The 19970-nt window shown below is 41.2% G+C and overlaps 1 protein-coding gene across 2 annotated transcripts in view; it reads right to left on the reverse strand.

The window, feature by feature from the left end:
• The window catches only part of plppr5b (phospholipid phosphatase related 5b), an 89365-nt gene that overhangs the window by 59970 nt on the left and 9425 nt on the right, over positions 1-19970 (reverse strand). Inside the window, exon 3 of one of the 2 annotated variants that reach the window (XM_046371587.1) lies at positions 4703-4891. The exons of the other annotated variant lie outside the window; for it this stretch is intronic. Within the exon in view, the coding sequence (XP_046227543.1) occupies positions 4703-4891 (189 nt within the window). The remainder of the gene's footprint in view (positions 1-4702; positions 4892-19970) is intronic. 2 annotated transcript variants of the gene reach the window in all.

The following is a 19970-nucleotide window of genomic DNA, read 5'->3' on the forward strand; positions in this document are numbered from 1 at the left end:
GTGATCATTAGACACACTACCTAAGACACTGATACTGAAGATGGGCACATGTGTCAAGTGAAGAATTGCCCAATATGGATGCAATTAAGGCCACTGAGCCAGGGAATGAACGTAAAGAAGTGAACTGCAATACGCAATAAGACAAGAAGCTAGTCAAAGGTGTGAGTCCGAATCGTAGTGAATTTAAAATGCCTTGTGGAAGCATTTGAGAGCAAAAGATGGCACCATATTTGTTGAATTAACACCAAATTAACCCAGAATTTTAAAAAATCAGTTGTCTCGACACTTATTCTTTGGCTTGTACCTACAATTAGTGGTGAGAGTTGTAAAGGAGTTTTCCTGCTTTCCTTACGGTGCAAAAGGTCGACCCTGGGTCACGATGACATGGCGTCTGTACTAAACCCTGGGATGCAGACAATTTGGCGTTTCCCTCGGATGGAGTTGTGGTTTGCTGACACTAAGGACCACCGTGCCAACATTTTCTCCCTACCACGAGTCACAGAATATTTAGCTTGATGACAGGATATTTATTGCCAAAATGTACCTTTTTATGAATTGGATATTTTGTTATTCATCTTATGTGTTAGCTGCTGAGGCTAATATAAGGACTCAGCAGTCTGAGTTAGACAAATAAAGTGGATGTCTTCAAAGATTACGGTGTTACTAGTCTGAATAATGTTTTTTCAATGTTCTTTTCTGAGCTGGAGTAAAGGAAAAGCAACACAAAGAGGGAATTTAATGCTGTGGCACATATATACTTAATTTGTCTAACTTAAACTACTGCAGCCATGTGCTATAAATTAAATTAAACTTTGGCCTTAATTTAACTCAAATACAGAAAGAACCAAGCATTGACACTGACTTATGAATATGTCAGGACAACTTATGAATGTTCACTGTAAGGAAAATTGAAGCTCGCACTTCTATTCTGTATAGTTTTAAGTCAAGTCACTATGGCCTACCAGTAACTCCAAGGGCAATAATCCTTCCTGTTCCTGCAGGCTTTGCAGGAAATATTAAGTTTATTCACAATAACTTTATATCACTCAAAAAGACTGGAGAATAGAAGCAAGCATAAATTAGAGATTGAAAACAGTTATTCTGCTAGTGACGAGAGACTGAAAGCAGCACAGTCTTTCTCTCTCTCTCTCTCATAACCCAACCGGTCAAGGCAGATGGCCGCCCATCTTGAGCCGGGGTCTGCTCTGAGGTTTCTGCCTTCTAAAAGGCAGTTTTTCCTCGCCACTGTCACCAAGTGCTTGCTCAAGGGGGTTTTGTTGGGTCTCTTTAAAAATCAAATTAAAGAGTTTGGTCTACACCTCCTCTAACTGGAAACTGTCATGAGACAATTGTTGTTCTGATTTGGTGCTATATAAATAAATTGAAATGAATGACTGCTTTATTTCACAGTCCTTGATTCCAGGGAGGACAGGAAGGTCCCAAAGAAGGTATGACACAGGGGCCCTCGTGGACGAGAGCCCAGCCTGAATTACACTCTCTTATGCTTGGTCCACATCCACTCAGTCAGTCAGTCTGACTGGCACCTTCCCAATTTAATCACATCACAAGTAGTATGCAGTGTAATGAAGACTGCCATCAAAGAAAAACTCTCAAGGCAGCAGTAAAGATAGAAGCAAGCTTATGCTGCTAAATCTAGTTAAATGTAATTTTGCTGCTTTGAGACTGTGTGCTGTGAGACAAGCCAGCATGCCTGGGTTGTGTTCAGTTATTCACAGTGTTTTCAGCAGTGTGTGAGTGTGTGTGTGTGTGTGTGTGTGTGTGGTTGTAGACAGAAAAAGAGCTGAAGCAGACACAGAGGTGTACAGACAGTCCTACACGTAGCCAGAACACTTTAGGCCAGCAACTTCAAGAAAATTCAAGGGGCACAGCATCTCGATTGGCAGCTGTTTATAAGTTCATTACACGATCAGTTCATAATTGGCAGGGCTAAAAAAAGATCATTGAAACATAACACAAGCACCATTCATTCAGAAGCCATGGGGTTATTGTGGAGAAGTAAGGAGAGGGGTGGGCAACATTTTTTCCAAAGGGTCACAGTGACTTAGATAAAGAAAGCCAAGAGTCACAAATTGGGCAACTGAGTTGAAACATGAAACACAAGAGTCAACTGGACAGCATGCTCTGTTGCAATCAAGTTAAATAGCAATACAGACTCATTGCAGTCATCTATCTTGAGGTTCATTAACATAATGCTGCCTTTTAAAGATTTTTTGGGGATCATTTTATTGTTCTTTGAGAATATTCTGGGCCAGACGGGCCAGTTCCAGCCCTGGGGCCGCATGTTTTTGGAACGGTGGGCTATTATTATTATTATATATGCAATGGCAATGTTCCACCTGCATAGTATGTCGATTTTGTGTTTGCGAAAAAAGCCTGGATGTATACTAGATTATCAAGAATTTCTATGGATGTGACGTGAGCTTACTGGACACAAAAATTACAGCCCAAAAATGCATCGCTTCAGATTGTACAATGTTCTAGCACAGTTCTAGCACCACTGTGTGGTGGAGACAGAGGCCAGCTTGTCAGCAGGGATTACAGTACAAAGGTGGTTTATGGACAGGGCAGGAGAAGCGTTAAGTAGAAAAGAAATGAGAGGGAGGTAGGGAATCAGTCAGCACCCACCTTTGGAGACCAGAGCAGGTACCATGGAAGTGTGAAATACAGCAAAAAGAACAACCTCTGTATGGTACTCTATGTTAACAGTTAGCAGGACGCCTTGCTGTACCGTTAACTGAGCTAATTAGGTATTAGCATCACATAAAACTGTCCATTAGGAAGCTCTATAAATCATCATGTAACTCTGTAAAGAGTCGAGGCAGAGCAGCTCAAAAACATCAGTGAGAAAACCGGAAAATTCTTTTCCTATGATCCAGTTTCAGCAGAATTAGAAAATAAACTTCAAAAGTTGTGTTTTTGTACAGTAATCAGTGAGGCCCAGCCCCCATAACAACTCCACTCAGACATGAAATACTTTTGTTTTTCCAGTCTAATTCTTGTTTCATCAAATTCACTGCCCCATGTAAAAAATTATATAATTATTAATTACATACAAATTTTCATTCAACACTAGCTCAGACTGAAAAACCCATCATTACATATGGTTATGTAATGCAGAGAAGCTCTATATTTACGCTGATAAATAAATCGTATTTTCATCATCATTTCACTGATCAAAAAAGGCTGCCTGATACGCAGTTAGTAAGAAAAATCACTTCATTTCCATGCACCGTGTATTCTTTTAGGTCAAATGTTCAGCATGCAAAAATCTGACCTATCAGATGAAGCCCTGGATACAGCGGCAATGCATTCACACAACAGGATCTATCAGCTAGCCGTCAACTACCCTCGGATTAATTGGTGTTAATCTCCTTTTTGACCGAGCTATGGCATAACAAAGCAGTCTCCATACCATGTTAAATGTCATGTTGTCATTTTGAGCAACACATCATGGAACTGTAACGTTGATCTACAAAGAAGCTGTGTCTTAAAGCGGCACTAATCTATATCTTTAACTGACAATGATTTAATCTCTACAGAACTGTAAACGATTTCGCTCATACTCATGAGCCTATGGTAGGTCGTTGTTTTAGCTTTCCGGCCTGCAGACTCTGCTCTGGTCAACCTGGTTTCAAGTAGATAACTTAACTTCTCTTTGTAGGCTCAATGTGAAATTTGCTAATACTTTTGTGTTCACACATTATTGCGCTGCCCCCAAGTGGCCAAAACAAATACATTTATTAAACTTATAAAAAATACATAACAGGTATCACTATGGGTCAATGGTTTTTCAGAGACGGCTGCTAATAATCCTTCAGGTTGAAAATTACTTATCTTTCTTGGCCCCACAATGAAGAAATCAAGCCAGAAAAGACCAATAGTTAGGTTTCATATATGTTTACTGAGCAATGGCAAGTGAACTCAGTTTCTAAATGCCATTTAAAATTTGATCCTGTCATTTAAGACCAAAGTAAGCAGTAATCAACATGGAGGCTGCATCCTGACGGAATTACTGGGAACAATATTTCCTCTGAGACGACCACTAAAAATTCATCAGATTGACCAGTCATCTCACATTGGTGCATTTTTAAGACATCACGTCAAAATGAATAAACAAGTTTCACGTTCGATCTTATGCACTGAATTTACGTGAAAGCAGTGTGTACATGACGCTTTAAATGTAATCTTGTCATTTATGGCATTACATTATGGACCACAGATGAAGCCAAAGTCAGCTACCTCATTTTGCTGGCATTTCAGACAAAATACTATCCTGATTTTTCTAATGAAAATGTGGATTTCACATTTGATGTATGACATAAGATGTATACTATGTATCTTGACTTATATGGGGGGACAAAGATACAGCAAAAGTCTGCAGAAAATGCAGATTTTGCATGTGTTTTTCGTTTATTATATACAATAATCTTGAGCAGCAAAGGTGAGATAAATTTCTTACCAACACTCCAAAATGTCCATGATTTTCAGTTTATATAGGTATATAATTTTATGAAGTGGAGAAAATTGGTCAGTCTGCAACCAAAAAAAATGTTATTGCTTGTCAAATAAATAATGAAATAAATAATTCACCAGTCAGATTTTTATGTTCTACACTGTTTCGGAATTGATCAGCGAACATAGAGGGGTTACATTGAAGTTTGCTGATGAAGTGTGTACTCACCAGAAGCGTAGGCAACCCCGACACCACGGCGTACAGCAGGACAGGCGGGACAGCGCTGCTGTCCTCTGGTCCCAGGTAGGGTTTGGTGTAGGTGGTGTCGTAGCAGAAAAAGCCCTGCACGTGCACGCTGAAGGTGTCCGTGTACTCAAAGTAGTAGGCCAGCATGACGGTTCCGGCCATGATCACCAGCTGGAAGTACAACATGATGCAGACGGAGAGCGAGAGACATGTAATTAGAACGAAGCCTTTTCTCTCTCTCTCGCTCGCTCCTAACCAGCCTCCTCCTCCTCCTCAGCGGTACCAGCTCCTGCTGACCGTCTCATGACAGCTTAGCTTCACACAATGAGCCACTCTCTGATCGTGGTGGAGGCTCCACTGCCCTGGCTTCCTCTGCTCGCTGCTGGTGCTGTGACTACAGACTGCGCGCGTGTGTGTGTGTGTGTGTGTGAGTGAGAGAGTGAGTGAGTGAGAGAGAGAGAGAGAGAGAGAGAGAGATGAGGAGGCTTTCGTGTGTGCGCGTCTGTATGTGTTTCAGTGTTTCAGTGAGAAAGACAGATGGAGGAACATATAAGCAAATAGGGGGAGCTCCCTCTCTCCCTCCCTCTCTCCCTCCCTCTCTCTCTCTCTCTCTCTGCATGTTTGTCTAAAGTGGACACTGAACCAAGACATAGCACTGCCATGTTTAACCAGTTCAGGAGCAGACAGGAGAAAAGCAGCCAGAATGAAAAGAGAAAAGAGAAGGAATGAGAAGAAAGCTGCAGGCAGAAGGAGGGGAGACAGAGACATTACATGTGTCTCTACCAGCAGCACAATCTGAAGCTCTCCACTCCACATCAGTGGCATCATGCAAGCCAATATTCTGGGGGCAGGGGGCATAATTAGAGTGAGGGACATGGACTTACATGGCAACGATCTCATTTTCTTCAATTTGACATCCACTATAAATAGAGAGAGATTTGGGGGTGGTGAGTGTGAGTGTGTGTGTGTGTGTGTAAATATATAAACATTTGAAATTAAGTCTGTGCAAGTCACTTTAAGTTAAGATAGCTCAAACGGGCACGTTAGTCTGGGACAGTTCTTAAGCCTCACCTGTGCACCTGATCCAGAACCTGTAACCACACATGCACAACTGTTACAACTGATGGACTTCTCTAGTCTAAAAGCCACCCTTTTAGTCTAAAAACCAAAGAGCTTTACAACATGTGTCACATTCACCCATTTACACACACATTCATACACTGATAGCACTGATAGGGTTCTGCGGTTCCTGTGTTCTCTCTGACTCGACTACAGTGACCATCTACCACAAGTCACAAAGAGCTAGCGAGCCAGAACAACCACACTTTGATGGATGGCTACTGCATTTAGCTGGTACTAAAGGTAGAAATGAACTGATGCTTCACTAACCATTTCAGTGACACGCCGTTAAGCTGTAGCCTACATCACATTTAGCACTGATGCACAACAGAGAAAAAGAGGGTGGGGCTTTTCCACCTTTCATTGACAGATTCCTCAGTACACTCTCCTTGACCCAAAATTGAGCTGATGTTAATATAAATGTTCATCAGTTCAAGTTAGCCACATATAGTGGGCATTTTTCAAAGTTAGTCTCTTTTAACAAAATTAAGCCCGTACCTCTTTGAGTCACTACCCTTCTGTACTCTTCTGTAATAAAAACACTAAGTTTGTGATATCCCCACTAGATCTGATCAACTCAGATTGCAGAAGTCTCATTGTTTAATGATCTTCAGATAAATTCTGTCTTTTTCCATGTAACAAAGGCTCTAGATTTTGAGCAGCTAGTAAGAACAGGAGTAATGATTACAACGCGTAAAATCTGATTCATTGTACATATTCTGAGGATCTGTCAGTTTCTTTTCCTGTTCCCCATTGTTCTCTTCTGTTCCCCCCTCCCTAGTGTTCTGGTTTTGTCTTCTGTTCTGTCTGTGTTCCTGTATGTGCTGTATGAGCTTGGTGTGGTAACCTATTGGCTCCCTCCAACCTACTTATCTACACAGCTGTTCCTCGTTATCTGTAATCAACTCCACCCCAAGCCTCCAGTACAAAGAGACTGCTTCACTCACTCCATCTTCTCCAGATCGTTGCATGTACTTCAGTGGTCTAACGCTTGAGGCGAGCTTTAGTCTTAATTTTGATCTCCCTGTGCTTCAGGTCCACGTTCACTTCCCTTCCAGACATGACGTCCAGCTCGTCCCCTGGATCCTCACCCTGCCTGGATTTCCCCCGTGTGCTAGCCTCCTAGTGTGTCCTCTGAACTCATTGTGGACAAGAGCAGCCTTCCAGTGAACCTCACCTGCCTCACGGCCTTGCCCTTTGTTACACTCACCTGCCACACCAACGTACCACAGGCTGGATATTCTGTCATTCTGTCTGTTTATTACAACCCGTATTTAGATTTATACACATAACTAATAGACTTATTTTAACCCAAACCATCATCTTTTCCTCGAACTAAGTAGCTCTGGTGCCTAACCGACCTTTTCACCTCATTAACCACAATTGGTTAAAGAGTCTTGTTGTTGATGATTTTTTTTCTGAGTCAGTGGCAAACAATGCATTCTGTGTGTAATGTGTAATGTGCACGTAAACTGCACGTTTGAATCCATTTTCTTATGATGTCTTCCCCGCTGATTTGAAGTGTTGTGTGAAATTGGATCAAACAGAGATGATTACCTTTAAACCCTGCAAGCCCCTAGAATGACTAAAACATTTATATCTAATTCTTGCCTTACTCAGTGTCACACACTCTCTTCATTTTCATGCTCATTTTTTTGACTTTAAAAAAAAAGGTATGTTGTTTTTCTTTTTGTTGTTGCGCTGTGCTCTCCTGCTGTTTGCGCTCCATAATTCCTTCATACCCCTTCATACATTCCCACATCTTGACATGCTGAAAAGTTGTGATATGTTAAATACCCCCCGCCGGCTCTGCAGTTATTTATATTCCCTTTCCCTTTATTTATTTTCCTTCTATTGCTGCAGCGACCCCATTTCTCCACATGGATCATTGAAGCCTCATCTTATTTCATACTCTACACCCTCTCTGTCTCTTTCTCCAACACCGGAAATGCATTTATCTGGTGCAGTGACACGCTGAAATCCATAAGTGAAAGCTGTCAGAGGAAACAGAGAGACAAATGGAGATGGAGAGACAGACAGAGATGGAGATGCAGCTTTGAGTAATGGCTGCCATTACTGTGTCACTATGTCATCACTCCCCATTTTAATACAAATGAGGCAAAATCTATATGCTGCTGCTGGCTTCATCCTCAAACACAGCAGAGAGGCATCTAATGACACATTTTTACTAAGGTATACCATCATCAGAAAGTGAATTAATATGACTACATTTGTTTAGAAAAATCTTTTGTTTTTTATTGAGATTATGATTATTATGATTATGATTTTTTGACTTTTTAGAACAAAAGTTTTGTCATATGCCGTCTACACTGAGTCTGGTTCTGCTCGAGGTTTCTGCCTGTTAAAAGGAAGTTTTTCCTCGCCACTGTCGCCATATGCTTACTCAGTGTGGGGTTTTGCCCTGGGACCTGTTTCTCTCTGATTCTGGTTTTGGTGTTTACACACCTGTAAAGTGTCTTGAGATAACTGTGTTATGAATTGGCACTTTAAATAAAACTGAACTGGAAAAAAAAAAAAGAAAGTGAAATGAAATGTAGTCCTTACTGTGACTACTGCCCCTGCGACTTGGAGCCGGATATGCGGGGAGGAAATGAAACAAAACGAAGTGAAATGTAATCATATTTCTGTGTTCCTGTTGCCGAAGAGAATTCAAAATTCAGCCGCAGCCCTTTCAGAGAACAACTGAACAACTGACACCCGCGTCACTTCACACATCAGCCTCATGGCAATCATGCTGCACATTCAACACAGTTCCAGGATAGCTCATTGTTTCCAGGACCTTTGGTGGTAATTTGTCAGTCTTATGAATGTAACCTTTTGTTTGCATTCATAAAAAAAAAAGGTGCCATACTATATTTTACATGAAAAAGTAGAAAAAAATAAATAAACACACATGGTAAGCTTGCCATGAAATAAGATAATAATGATCATAATAATTTCTATATACTAATATGTCCTGATTTCTATCTTGATATTAATAGACTTGCACTTATACAGAGGAAAGGAGAATACACATATGGTTTGCATAGACAGATACACCACATTTTTTAAATTTATTTAATTTTTTTCCTTACAATGCAGTGCGTTTGCTATTTGTTACACACACAAAAAACTGTAACACACCGGATCGATCATGCAGATAGGAGGCTTCAAATCCAACCAATCAGAGCAGTTCATGTTAGCAATGCTGAGTGTGTGAACACAGTTGAGTCTTCTGCAGACCTACCGGTCCATCTGTCACTGTCCCAGTCAGCCTGTGAGGAGCCCCACAGTCAAACACATGCACGCACACACACACACAAACACACACACACCCATGCACACACAAGCAAACAAGGACATCAGTTACTTTCAGAAGTAATTTCAGCACAGTTACTTATTGTCCATGACAACCTGACATCACTTGCCGATAACCGAGGAGGATGCAGAAGTGATCATTAAATTGACTCTATAATGCAGCTGGTCATTTTGTTTCATATTGATATATGCCAGAATTCAATATATGTCCTCCATATAATTAATAAAATGATCAGCTTATGGCAATTTCAGGAATCACTAAACATAAATTTGCAGTGTATCATTATCAATATTTTCTTACACCCCTAAGGGGGCAGGGGGCAGTTGTGGCCTAGAGGTTGGAGAAGCGCCTTGTGATCGGAAGGTCGCTGGTTCGATTCCCCCACCAGACGGGCGGTGGTGGAGTGATTAATGCAAAAAAATGCTCCCCCCTCCATTAGCTGGCTGATGTGCCCTTGAGCAAGGCACGTAACCCCCAATTTGCTCCCGGGGCGCTTGATGCTGCCCACTGCTCCTGTGCGTTTGCTGGGTGTTGCATGTGTGTTCAACTAAGGATGGGTCAAATGCTGAAGACAAATACATGTAAAAATACAAATATATGTAAAATACATATACTGCCAATAAAGCTATTCTTCTTCTTCTTCTTCTTCTTCTTCTTCATGTTTCCAGCATGTGTTGAAAACTAGACCAGAATTAAAGTTTATCCTTTTTTTCCCCATAAGCTGAGTCAAGTAAACCAAAGTAACAATGTGAACAGAGCGACAGATAAAACCAAGAGTACCTGCATGGAAACATACTGCAAGAGGGACATTTTATTATCAGTGGGATCAGCTGACCCTTTGTCAGTTGTCAAGACATTTTAAATGACTTTATGAGAGCATTGCTGTCAATGGAAACATGACAGCAGAGGTACCAGCGAGGAGAGTGAGGTCTTTACTTTTTTTCAGTTTGCAAGCAGAGAACCCCCAGATCAACTAAGATCAGCAGCACTGCAGTAACATCAGCTTCAGAGTGTGATCAACCAGCTGAGACAAAAACAATATTTATGACACAATTTAGCCCAACTTACTATCCTAATCAAAAAAGTCTGTTAACTATTCCACTTTTTGAAGCGACAGCCTGCTTCGCAAGTGTTGTGAGATTAAACGGATGGATCGATAACGGATAGCAGCGAGTCTGTGATGTACGGCCGGAGGTATCCATGTAATCTGCTCCAGCTATCGTCCTCGCACACGGGAGAAGCGTCAGGGTCGATACGAAGAGCTGCCACAGTAAACATGACATCAGAGCGAAGTATGACAGGTACCGTTTTCTACCCCTCGTGAGGAGCAGGAGAGCGTTCATTCCCCTCCCTAAGGAGTGACTAATGAGCTCTGTTGTCTGGTGAACACAGGTGAGTCACAGCACAGCAGCAGCATAAAAGCATGAAGAGACTGACACACACACACACACCTGCAGAGAACACTAAAGCGCAATCGAAAACCTTTTAAGCAACAGCTCGTTAAATTGAGACCAAAGCACAATTTTGATCACTAACACAACAAAATGAAACCTGAGGAATCGCTTTAAACTCCGTCAACTCTGTCTTTGCTGAAATACAAAAAACAAATAATTATTTTTTGCAGAATAATGCCTTTTTCCTCTTCGAATAAACAACACTTCATTATTACTGCATCATGTGAGCGGGATAAATGTGCCATTTTTAGGCATGATCTGCAAGAAATATTACCGTAGTAGCCGGGTTAAGTGTGACGATGGTGTCATCTCACGGTAACACCAGGGCAAGTGATGACATCACCCTATCAAAGTGTTAACAGCTTGCCACTTACCCCTGTACGCAAATTAGATTTTAACAAGTCAAAAAAACACCTCCTGAGTGCTGAAACTGACTGACTAAGGGGGGAGAATATAAAGCAGAGTATATTTAGCAGTGTTTATACTTTAATTTGGTCTTACTTCTGTAGTATTTCCATCAGCTCTGATAATGTTGCAGTTACTAACAAAGCTAAGCCAATCACAGCTAAGCCCTGAGAAACATGGCAACACGGTGGCAACGCGTGACAAGCGTTGCTCGAAGAGGAATTAATTACTCTTACTTATTCACATGTTGCCGTCTGCGCCATCAAATCCTTGGTTATTACATTCTGAACTTCTATTTGTCGAGGAGATAAGACTAAATAATTATTAGATTAAATTGGTTGTGTACAATTTGGCTATTGAAGCTCTGTTGTGTCCCTATCTGATGATGTTCTCTCTGTGCCCTTTCGGTACCAGGCCGACATTATTGTAAGGTTAATGTGACATTACTTAGTGTTATTTTTTTAGGTTTTTTTGCTGGAACGTGTATCATCTGTGAGAAAAATACACTCACCTGCATTAGAGAGTACAGGTTTGCAGCAGATTTCTTTTTAGGACAAACACTGCTCACGGTACCTTTTGACCATTCAATCAGAGGGAAAGAGATCCAGAACGGGAGCCATGCTAGCTTGGATTTAAAGGCATAATATGCAGTTTCAGGTGCTGCTCGTAAACACACAATTCAAAGTTTGCCACTCGTCCACAGAGAGTGAGAGAGCGAATGATGAGAGAGAGAGAAGAGAGAAGAGAACAATGAATCAGGATAATAAAATATTTTTTTTACGATGATGCCACAGCGGCCGCGTTCCAAAACACAAATAAACACACTCACAGCCCCTGCACACACAACCCTCCGCCTTCTGTGTGACCTTCATCCCAGCTCACACAAACGGACCCTGCTACATTTTTATTGGACGGGGGCTACAAGGTGACACACAAAGGCCGACGCCCAGAAACATCTTGACGCAGCAAAATACTAAGAAAATGAGGAAAATACACATGGAGGCCTAGTTCAAAATTTGCTACCAAACCTGAACACGCAGACACAGAAAGTATTCCAACAGAGTTTTAGCCCCCAGCTGACTCCATGGTAATGTTATCCTTCCTGTTTACATGCCACAAAGCCCTCAAAGTACTTAAGCTCCAATATTCACTGTATGATTATCCACCACATGAAAGGAAGACAGAGAAGTTTTTTAAATTTTCACTTTTTTTTTTTTGTCCTGAATATGTGTTGAAATATGTTCTCTCTTGCAGTGGATTTCTGACACATTATTCTAAAAACTAATTTTAGCTAAACGATTAATGAATGTAATACAGGTTTATGTAAACATTTTTTTTCCTAAATGAAAAGGTGTTTCATATTTTGCTGACACCGGTGTTTCACGCTAGCTGCGAAACATACACAGCACATGCGCGTTTGCGGTGGCGTTCCTATTCATCAATAAAGACGCGAATTTCCCGTACGTTAAGTAAAAACATAATCATGGACACAAAACAAAACTGTGCGGAAACAAGGTCAGATTTTTTGGAGCGTTGGTATCTGAATGGTGTTCGATACAAAACCCTGAGTTTAGGTACGTGGACTGGATGTTCGTAGAGTCCATCCATCCATTTTCTATACCGCTTATCCGTCAGGGTCGCGGGGGAGCTGGAGCCTATCCCAGCTGACTACGGGCGAGAGGCGGGGTGCACCCTGGACTGGTCGCCAGTCAATCGCAGGGCCGACACACAAAGACAGACAACCACACACTCTCACACTCACACCTAGGGGCAATATAGAGTAGCCAATTAACCTAATGTGCATGTTTTTGGTATTGTGGGAGGAAGCCGGAGTACCCGGAGAAAACCCACGCAGGCACAGGGAGAACATGCAAACTCCACATAGAAGGGCCCAGATCGGGATTCAAACCTGGAACCCTCTTGCTATGAGGCGATAGTGCTAACCACTGCCCATCCGTAGAGTCATTCATAGTTTTAACATGTTCACAGGCTCTTTTACAAAACTTTAATGTGCAGAACGGACAACGCTTTGTTTACCATTGTGTGAAATCTGTGAAACCATTCAAGAAACTGATACGCCACCGAGACAACATCGCTCTGACTTTACTGAGAATCTATTAATAGGCGTGTTGTGGTTGAGATATGAGAAATGCTTACATTGTGTTTTATTACACCATTATGCCAAAGGCTGAAGTGCGACCTAGATTCAGTCAATAGATCACAGAACTAGGCATGCAGAAATACCTTAGCTAAGAGGCACACACATCACTTTGAAATGCATATCAATCTCCCTCTCTCTCTCTCTCTCTCTCTGAGGCCACGCTAATTCATACTGAGATATTTCTTACACAGAATAAAGCAATGTCTATGAGAGGAATGTGACCGGACTTTCCTAAATAAGTGCTGATTATAACAAATACAGGCAAAATTATATGGCTTTCTGATTTCTGCGGGCCAGTCAAGCGTAGCACACCGGATTTTGATTTCATCATCGTGTCTTATTAAGAGGCAAAATGGCAGAGGAGAAAACTTCAAAGTAACATGCTTCAAGCAGCCCGGGCTTATCTGGCATGTCACACTTCATAAGAAATTCATGCGGCGTCTTTCTCTCGAACCCGCTGATGTGAAGGCCGTTCCTGCAGGCCTGTGTTCTTGAATGAAAATAACTGTGGCAGGCATGGGAGGAAGTGGAGATCGAAGGCTGAGGGCGAAGAAGCTGCAAGGTGAAGCTGTTCCGTGCTCTCAACAAACATGGTCGCCAGGTCACAGCGAGGACCACATGTGTGACAATGCAAACTTATCAGACTTTATATCACCTACCTCTGTCAGAGCCACGATTACACACCTGGACTAAATCTACCTCTCGCCTTTTGCACTCTGAAAAAATGGTATATTCTGATACTGTTTTACTATTATTTATTTTCATACAAGTGCCCTTTAGTGTATTTTATTCTATTTTTATACCCAGTATTTCGTGTCATTGTGTGTTTTACTGTATTGAAGTATACCGGACTGCTATGTCAACCTAATTTCCCCTCAGGGATGAATAAAGTCATCTATCTATCTATCTAAACTTAGATCAAGGAAGGCTGAGCTAAATGCTAACAGACAGCAGACCAGCATGCTTATGATGACAATCATAACACGCACATGTTGCAGGTATATTGTATTAACACTGCTAGTTATGAATAAATAAAACACACCTGAGGCTGATCGGAACGTCATTAGTTTTGCAGGTAGATGGTCATACTGCAAATGCAAGTAGTGAATGAATTAACAATACATGGTTGGAGGCGGGGCGGCACGGTGGTGCAGTGGTTAGCACTGTCGCCTCATAGCAAGAGGGTTCCAGGTTTGAATCCCGGTCTGGGCCCTTCTGTGTGGAGTTTGCATGTTCTCCCTGTGCCTGTGTGGGTTTTCTCTGGGTACTCCGGCTTCCTCCCACAATACCAAAAACATGCACATTAGGTTAATTGGCTACTCTAAATTGCCCCTAGGTGTGAGTGTGACAGTGTGTGGTTGTCTGTCTTTGTGTGTTGGCCCTGCGATTGACTGGTGACCAGTCCAGGGTGAACCCCGCCTCTCGCCCGTAGTCAGCTGGGATAGGCTCCAGCTCCCCCGCGACCCTGACGGATAAGCGGTATAGAAAATGGATGGATGGATGGATGGTTGGAGGCAAGTTCAAATAAAATTGACCAAAAATAAAGAATCTCTGTGTCAGATTTCACGGTATCTCGAATTTGTCTCGAGTAAACTCTCTTCCCAAACAAACCAATAGAGGTTCTCTGAAAAATAAAATAAACTCACCATGCCGTCAGAGTTACCTCGAGCTACCAGTCAGTTCCTCCGTGCCTTCATGCACAAGAGTCTGAAAGTGCAGCTGCTGGTCGGCTAGCTGTGTCACTGCGCTGGCGGCGAAGTGCTGTTGATTCCAATCTTGCATTTGATTTCGACGACCAATATTCAAAGCTCATTTCGATGGATTTTTGATCTTGAATCAAAATCGTCGTCACCAGCCACAGTAACAAGACTTGCCTGTAAGATACTTCTTCTTCCACCATTGATGTCCAGTGGAAAACACATCAGTGAGACACTGTGTGTGTGTGTGTGTGTGTGTGTGTGTGTGTGTGTGTGTTACCCTAATACCAGAATTGAACCAGACCTGAATTCTTTAGTGATTCAAACAGGTCTCCCTGTGAGAAAAACAATGAAATGGAAATTGGTGTGTCTGAGTTGAATGTAATTGTAAAGGTTTGCTGTAAGTCAACCTAAAGAAATAACAATGATTATTTCTTCAGTCAGTATGAAAAACATTCACTGGAACTCGCAGCTACTGATACTGCCTCAGTGTGTAGAGTAGAACCAGCAACAACAACAAAAATAAAGAAATAAACTGAAAGAAGTGAAATAAATGAAATGGCCATCTGATAATAAGGCTATGAAAAAGTTTAATTCCACCCCTGAAAAAAGTTTCCCCCTCCCAAAGCCCTTTTTCTTCCTGTAATGTTTGCTGAAAACTATGGTGTCCAGCTTTGTTAGGAAATTACTTTTTCAAATATAATCTTCATTTGTAAGACAAAGTAGGAGTCTAATAACAGATTAATACATAATAGTTAAAAATAAATGTATTTTAACAAAATAGCCATATCTCATTTAAAGTTAGATTAGTTAGATCAATGTGTGGGTGAATTAATATTATATATTACTAATATTATTCAGAAATGTTAATAATTAATATTGTTTATTTTGAATTCTGTTTTCTGTCTATTCTTTGCCTTGAACTCAGATCATAGATACTTACATCAGTGGTCATCAGGACAACCTGATCTGCCAGTTTCAACATTTCAGTATTCTGGAAGCTTTCCGAACGCTGGGACCTCAAACTCCAAGAACAAGTGATAAGAGGACTGTTGTTCGCCTGAAGGATTCAAGGATTCAAGGATTCAAGGAGCTTTATTGTCATTTCACACATGTAGAAACATGAGGTGGAACAAAATTAGTTTCCTTGGTCCCAGTATAAGCCCAATAACTTACAAAATAACGAATGCTATAAATATAAAACAACACTATATAAATATAAAAACAACCAGGCTAAAAAAATTAAAAAAAAGAGTCCTTTCTACAAGAAAGGACTTATCTTGAGCTTCTCGAGCTTCACCAGCATTCAACATCTCACTGACTTATTACCCAAATAAAAAACTGATGAGTGGAACCAGCTCTAACTAGCTGCCCTTGTGCTTGTGATGCCTGTTCACTCTGAATTGTAGTGGGGACATTTTAACCATGAATAGAGTAAAAGCTGAATATGTAATTCATAATAGTCTTTGCCCATCCACCTCTCATTACTCTCTCTCTCCGTCTGCAAAGAGAGCAGCTAGTGGCTGTCTAATAATGAGTCTCCTCTCAAGGACCTCCCATATCAAAGGGCCCGAGGTGTTCTGCAAGAAGCCGCGAGTAACAAATCCTACCAGCTTTGTCACTAAAGAACGACAACAACAACAACAACAATATTAATATTAATGATAATGCATAAAGCAATGATTTGCATGTTTTAAGTACTGTGCAGCATAATGTTCTCTTCATTGTTTCTATTAATATCCCCAGTTTCATTGCCTTGTAAGTGTCGTGTTTTGAGTTTCTGTGTTGCATGTTCTACAACAGCACCTGGCAACGTGGAATAAACACGACTATTTGACTATTGACTATTTGAATACATACGAGGAAGTGTTCTTCATTTCTCACATATGGCAGACATACAGTCCACCACAACTGGTTAGTGGTTACGCTGATATTGAGCTTCAGGTAACGGTCGTTGCACCGTGTGATGAAGCTCTCTATCAGATCTTTACACTCCATAGTCTCTAAATGAGGACAGCATGTTTCTCACTGAAGATTATTCACTGTAATAATACCTATCAATAATAGTGGTAACTTCCATTTCAACAAAAAATAAACTTTGGTCACAGTATGCATATATGAGTCTGGACAGACATGAATGTTAACTGCAACATGACTGGAGACACCCTGAGGGGCTAATTCTGGTTTTAATCTTATATTCTGTTTTTAGGCCGACTGTACCGTCTGTCCAGGGACTAATGATGAAACAGCCTCTTGGCTAATTCTGCATTTACAGCAGTGTTCATTAACGTGCACCATCCTTGTGCCTGATGACATCCTTTTCAGGCGCAGTATGATGTATGTGATGATTACGTATATTCTCCCGGTGTGAGACAAGATGAAGAAGAAATTTGGCTTTTGAAGAAAAGAAAAAAAAATGTTAAGATTGATTTTGAATTGTGATTTTACACACATGGCAATATTCGTATGTTGTGATTCAACATGTAACAGTAATTCAATTCAATTCAGTTTATTCAGTTTATTTATATAGCGCCAATTCACAACAAAAGTTATCTCATGACACTTTCCAATTAGAGCAGGTCTAGACCAAACTCTTTAATTAAATTGGAGTACAGAGAGCCCAACATTTGGCGACAGTGGCGAGGAAAAACTGCCTTTTAGAAGGCAGAAACCTCTGAGCAGACCCCGGCTCAAGATGGGCGGCCATCTGCCTTGACCGGTTGCTGTAGCTGCTGTTGATACTGTTATTCCTTTTTCCACAGGACGTTTGGCTAATCTAAAGTCTCACAAAACATGCAGCATTACTAATATTACAGCTTGCAGTCTACACAGCTGGACTCCCCTTTTACTGTCCCATCAGGTCAGCTGACTACTCAGTAAACAGATTCACCACAGTTGCTGTCCATCATAAAATTTCTGTCCCTGTGGTCCATGAATGTGAACGTCTCTCGCAGAGTCTTCTCTCGTTGTCTCCTCCAAGACACATGTAAGGCATTGAAATACCCTTGATGGTATACTTTGATCAATTTCTGGGTCACTATTGAAGCAGTAAGAAAGAGAGAAAACACGACTAGCAGAATAGAAAGCACCCATCTCCTCCTCCTGGCTGAATCTTGCTGCGTTCTTTATCTCTTTTACGACAGCTGTATTTTTCATATGTCTTTGTAGTCTCAACAAAATGAATTGTACAAACAGTGGGAACAGCCGGGCTCTCCTCAAAGGCATTGAAGTTATTTCACTCAGATGTTCACAAGTGCCAGCAGTTTGACGAATGAATAAAGAGAGAAGTTAAGCCTGCGTTCACAATCCCATACATACATTGTGCAAAGGCTTCCTGCCTCAAAGACTTTATGACACATGTTTAACATGAAACGCCACTTTGGTGAAATTTAGTAGCAAAAACTATTAGTTTTAGGAAAAGATTGTTGATTGGTTTCATACAGGACTTGAACCCTCCTGGATGAAACTGGTGTGTATGACCAACTACTCAACACCACTGCACCCATCTTAGGACTTTTTCACTTTGCAAAGTACGTTACGTTGTGCAGTTGCTCTGATCATCGGATCGGAGTTGGGGTGAGACCCAGCTGGGGTAGAACCCACGTATGAGATTGCTGCTAGTATTGGTTTTCAATTCAATTCAATTTCAATTTCAATTTCAATTTATTTATATAGCACCTTATACAGTCAAAATTGTCTCTAGGTGCTTTACAGAGACCCAGAGCCTGAACCCCCGAGCAAGCAGACAGTGGCAAGGAAAACTCCCTTTAACAGGAAGAAACCTTGAGCAGGACCCGACTCACAAGGGAGAACCATCCTGCTGATAGTCGGCTGGGTGAAGAGGGGGGAAGAAGAGGTAGACAGGACAGAGAGGATGAAAGAGAGAGAGAGAGAAAGAAACACACTCTGTTTTCACACTCTGTTTAGGTCTGTTCAGGTTCACCAGGTTTATGAGAAGTTTTAATTATTTGTGGGTCTATTCGGATCAAATCCTTGCCAAAAATATGTAACATGTAAGTGCAAAATGAAACACCCTAATATCTGCTTGAAGCTTATGTTTGAACTTTATAGCTAATAAGACAACACACATCTGTTGACTATAAGCTATTCCGTTTCTAGGAAGGAGGTGACAGTCGGCTGGCACATGCTCTGCCTTCTATCGCTTAATCAAAGCATTAGCTTTCTAATCCAAACTAATTGGTTCCTCACTCCTCTCAGGAAAAAACAAAGCAATTTGTTAATAACAAGTCAATCTGTACATATTCACATTCACCAGATCCAACAGGCCCCACAGGAAATAACGAGGAGGACAGGGAGGGGTGGGTAGAACAGTAGAGGTTCTATAGTCCAGTCTCACACTGACTTACATTTAGTTTTAATGAAATCTGCTCATGATATGAAATAGAAAATACTTAGGTACTACTTAAGTAGGCGGTTTGGGGGACAATGGGATGCATACATTATTTGTATAAAAATAAGAATGATTTACTCCCTCACTCTCCCTTGTGAACTCCATGGCTGAACAACCACCAAGATAAACGCCCTCTCACGCTGTACATCTCTCCTGTTCTCCTTAAAACTCTAACTACGAAGAACCAAACACACAGAAACACACACATAAATAGACTGACAAAGAGACAAAGACAGGATGATGAATTTCTACTGCAATATCTGAGCAGCAGAGATCAATAAAGCCAACACGTCCTGCTCTGTCTTTTGCTGGGCTGGGCTAATGGCCAGGGATGTTTGCTGCATGTCATTTCCCATCTCCTCCTGCTTTTTTTTTTCTCCTGTCATCTCACTAATGAAGGCATAAAATACCCCAAAAAATATCTAAACTGTCGCATTTCTGTGGCACGATGTGTGTTTTTGCTGCTGACAAAGCATCAAAAGCATCAAAGCATGTGCAGAACAGGTTCTAAATGTGTGTCCACACAAACAAGAAAATGAGCATATAGTTATCAAATATGGTGCATGCGAAACAATCTCACCTGATCATGCATGTACACGGTCACTTACAAATGCATATACCCCCAAAAAGCAAAATATGGCACTTGTAGCGGACAAAAGCAGCAAATAAGAAAGTCGTTCAGAT

Source organism: Scatophagus argus, chromosome 18 (assembly GCF_020382885.2).
Source record: "Scatophagus argus isolate fScaArg1 chromosome 18, fScaArg1.pri, whole genome shotgun sequence".
Lineage (NCBI taxonomy): Eukaryota > Metazoa > Chordata > Actinopteri > Scatophagidae > Scatophagus > Scatophagus argus.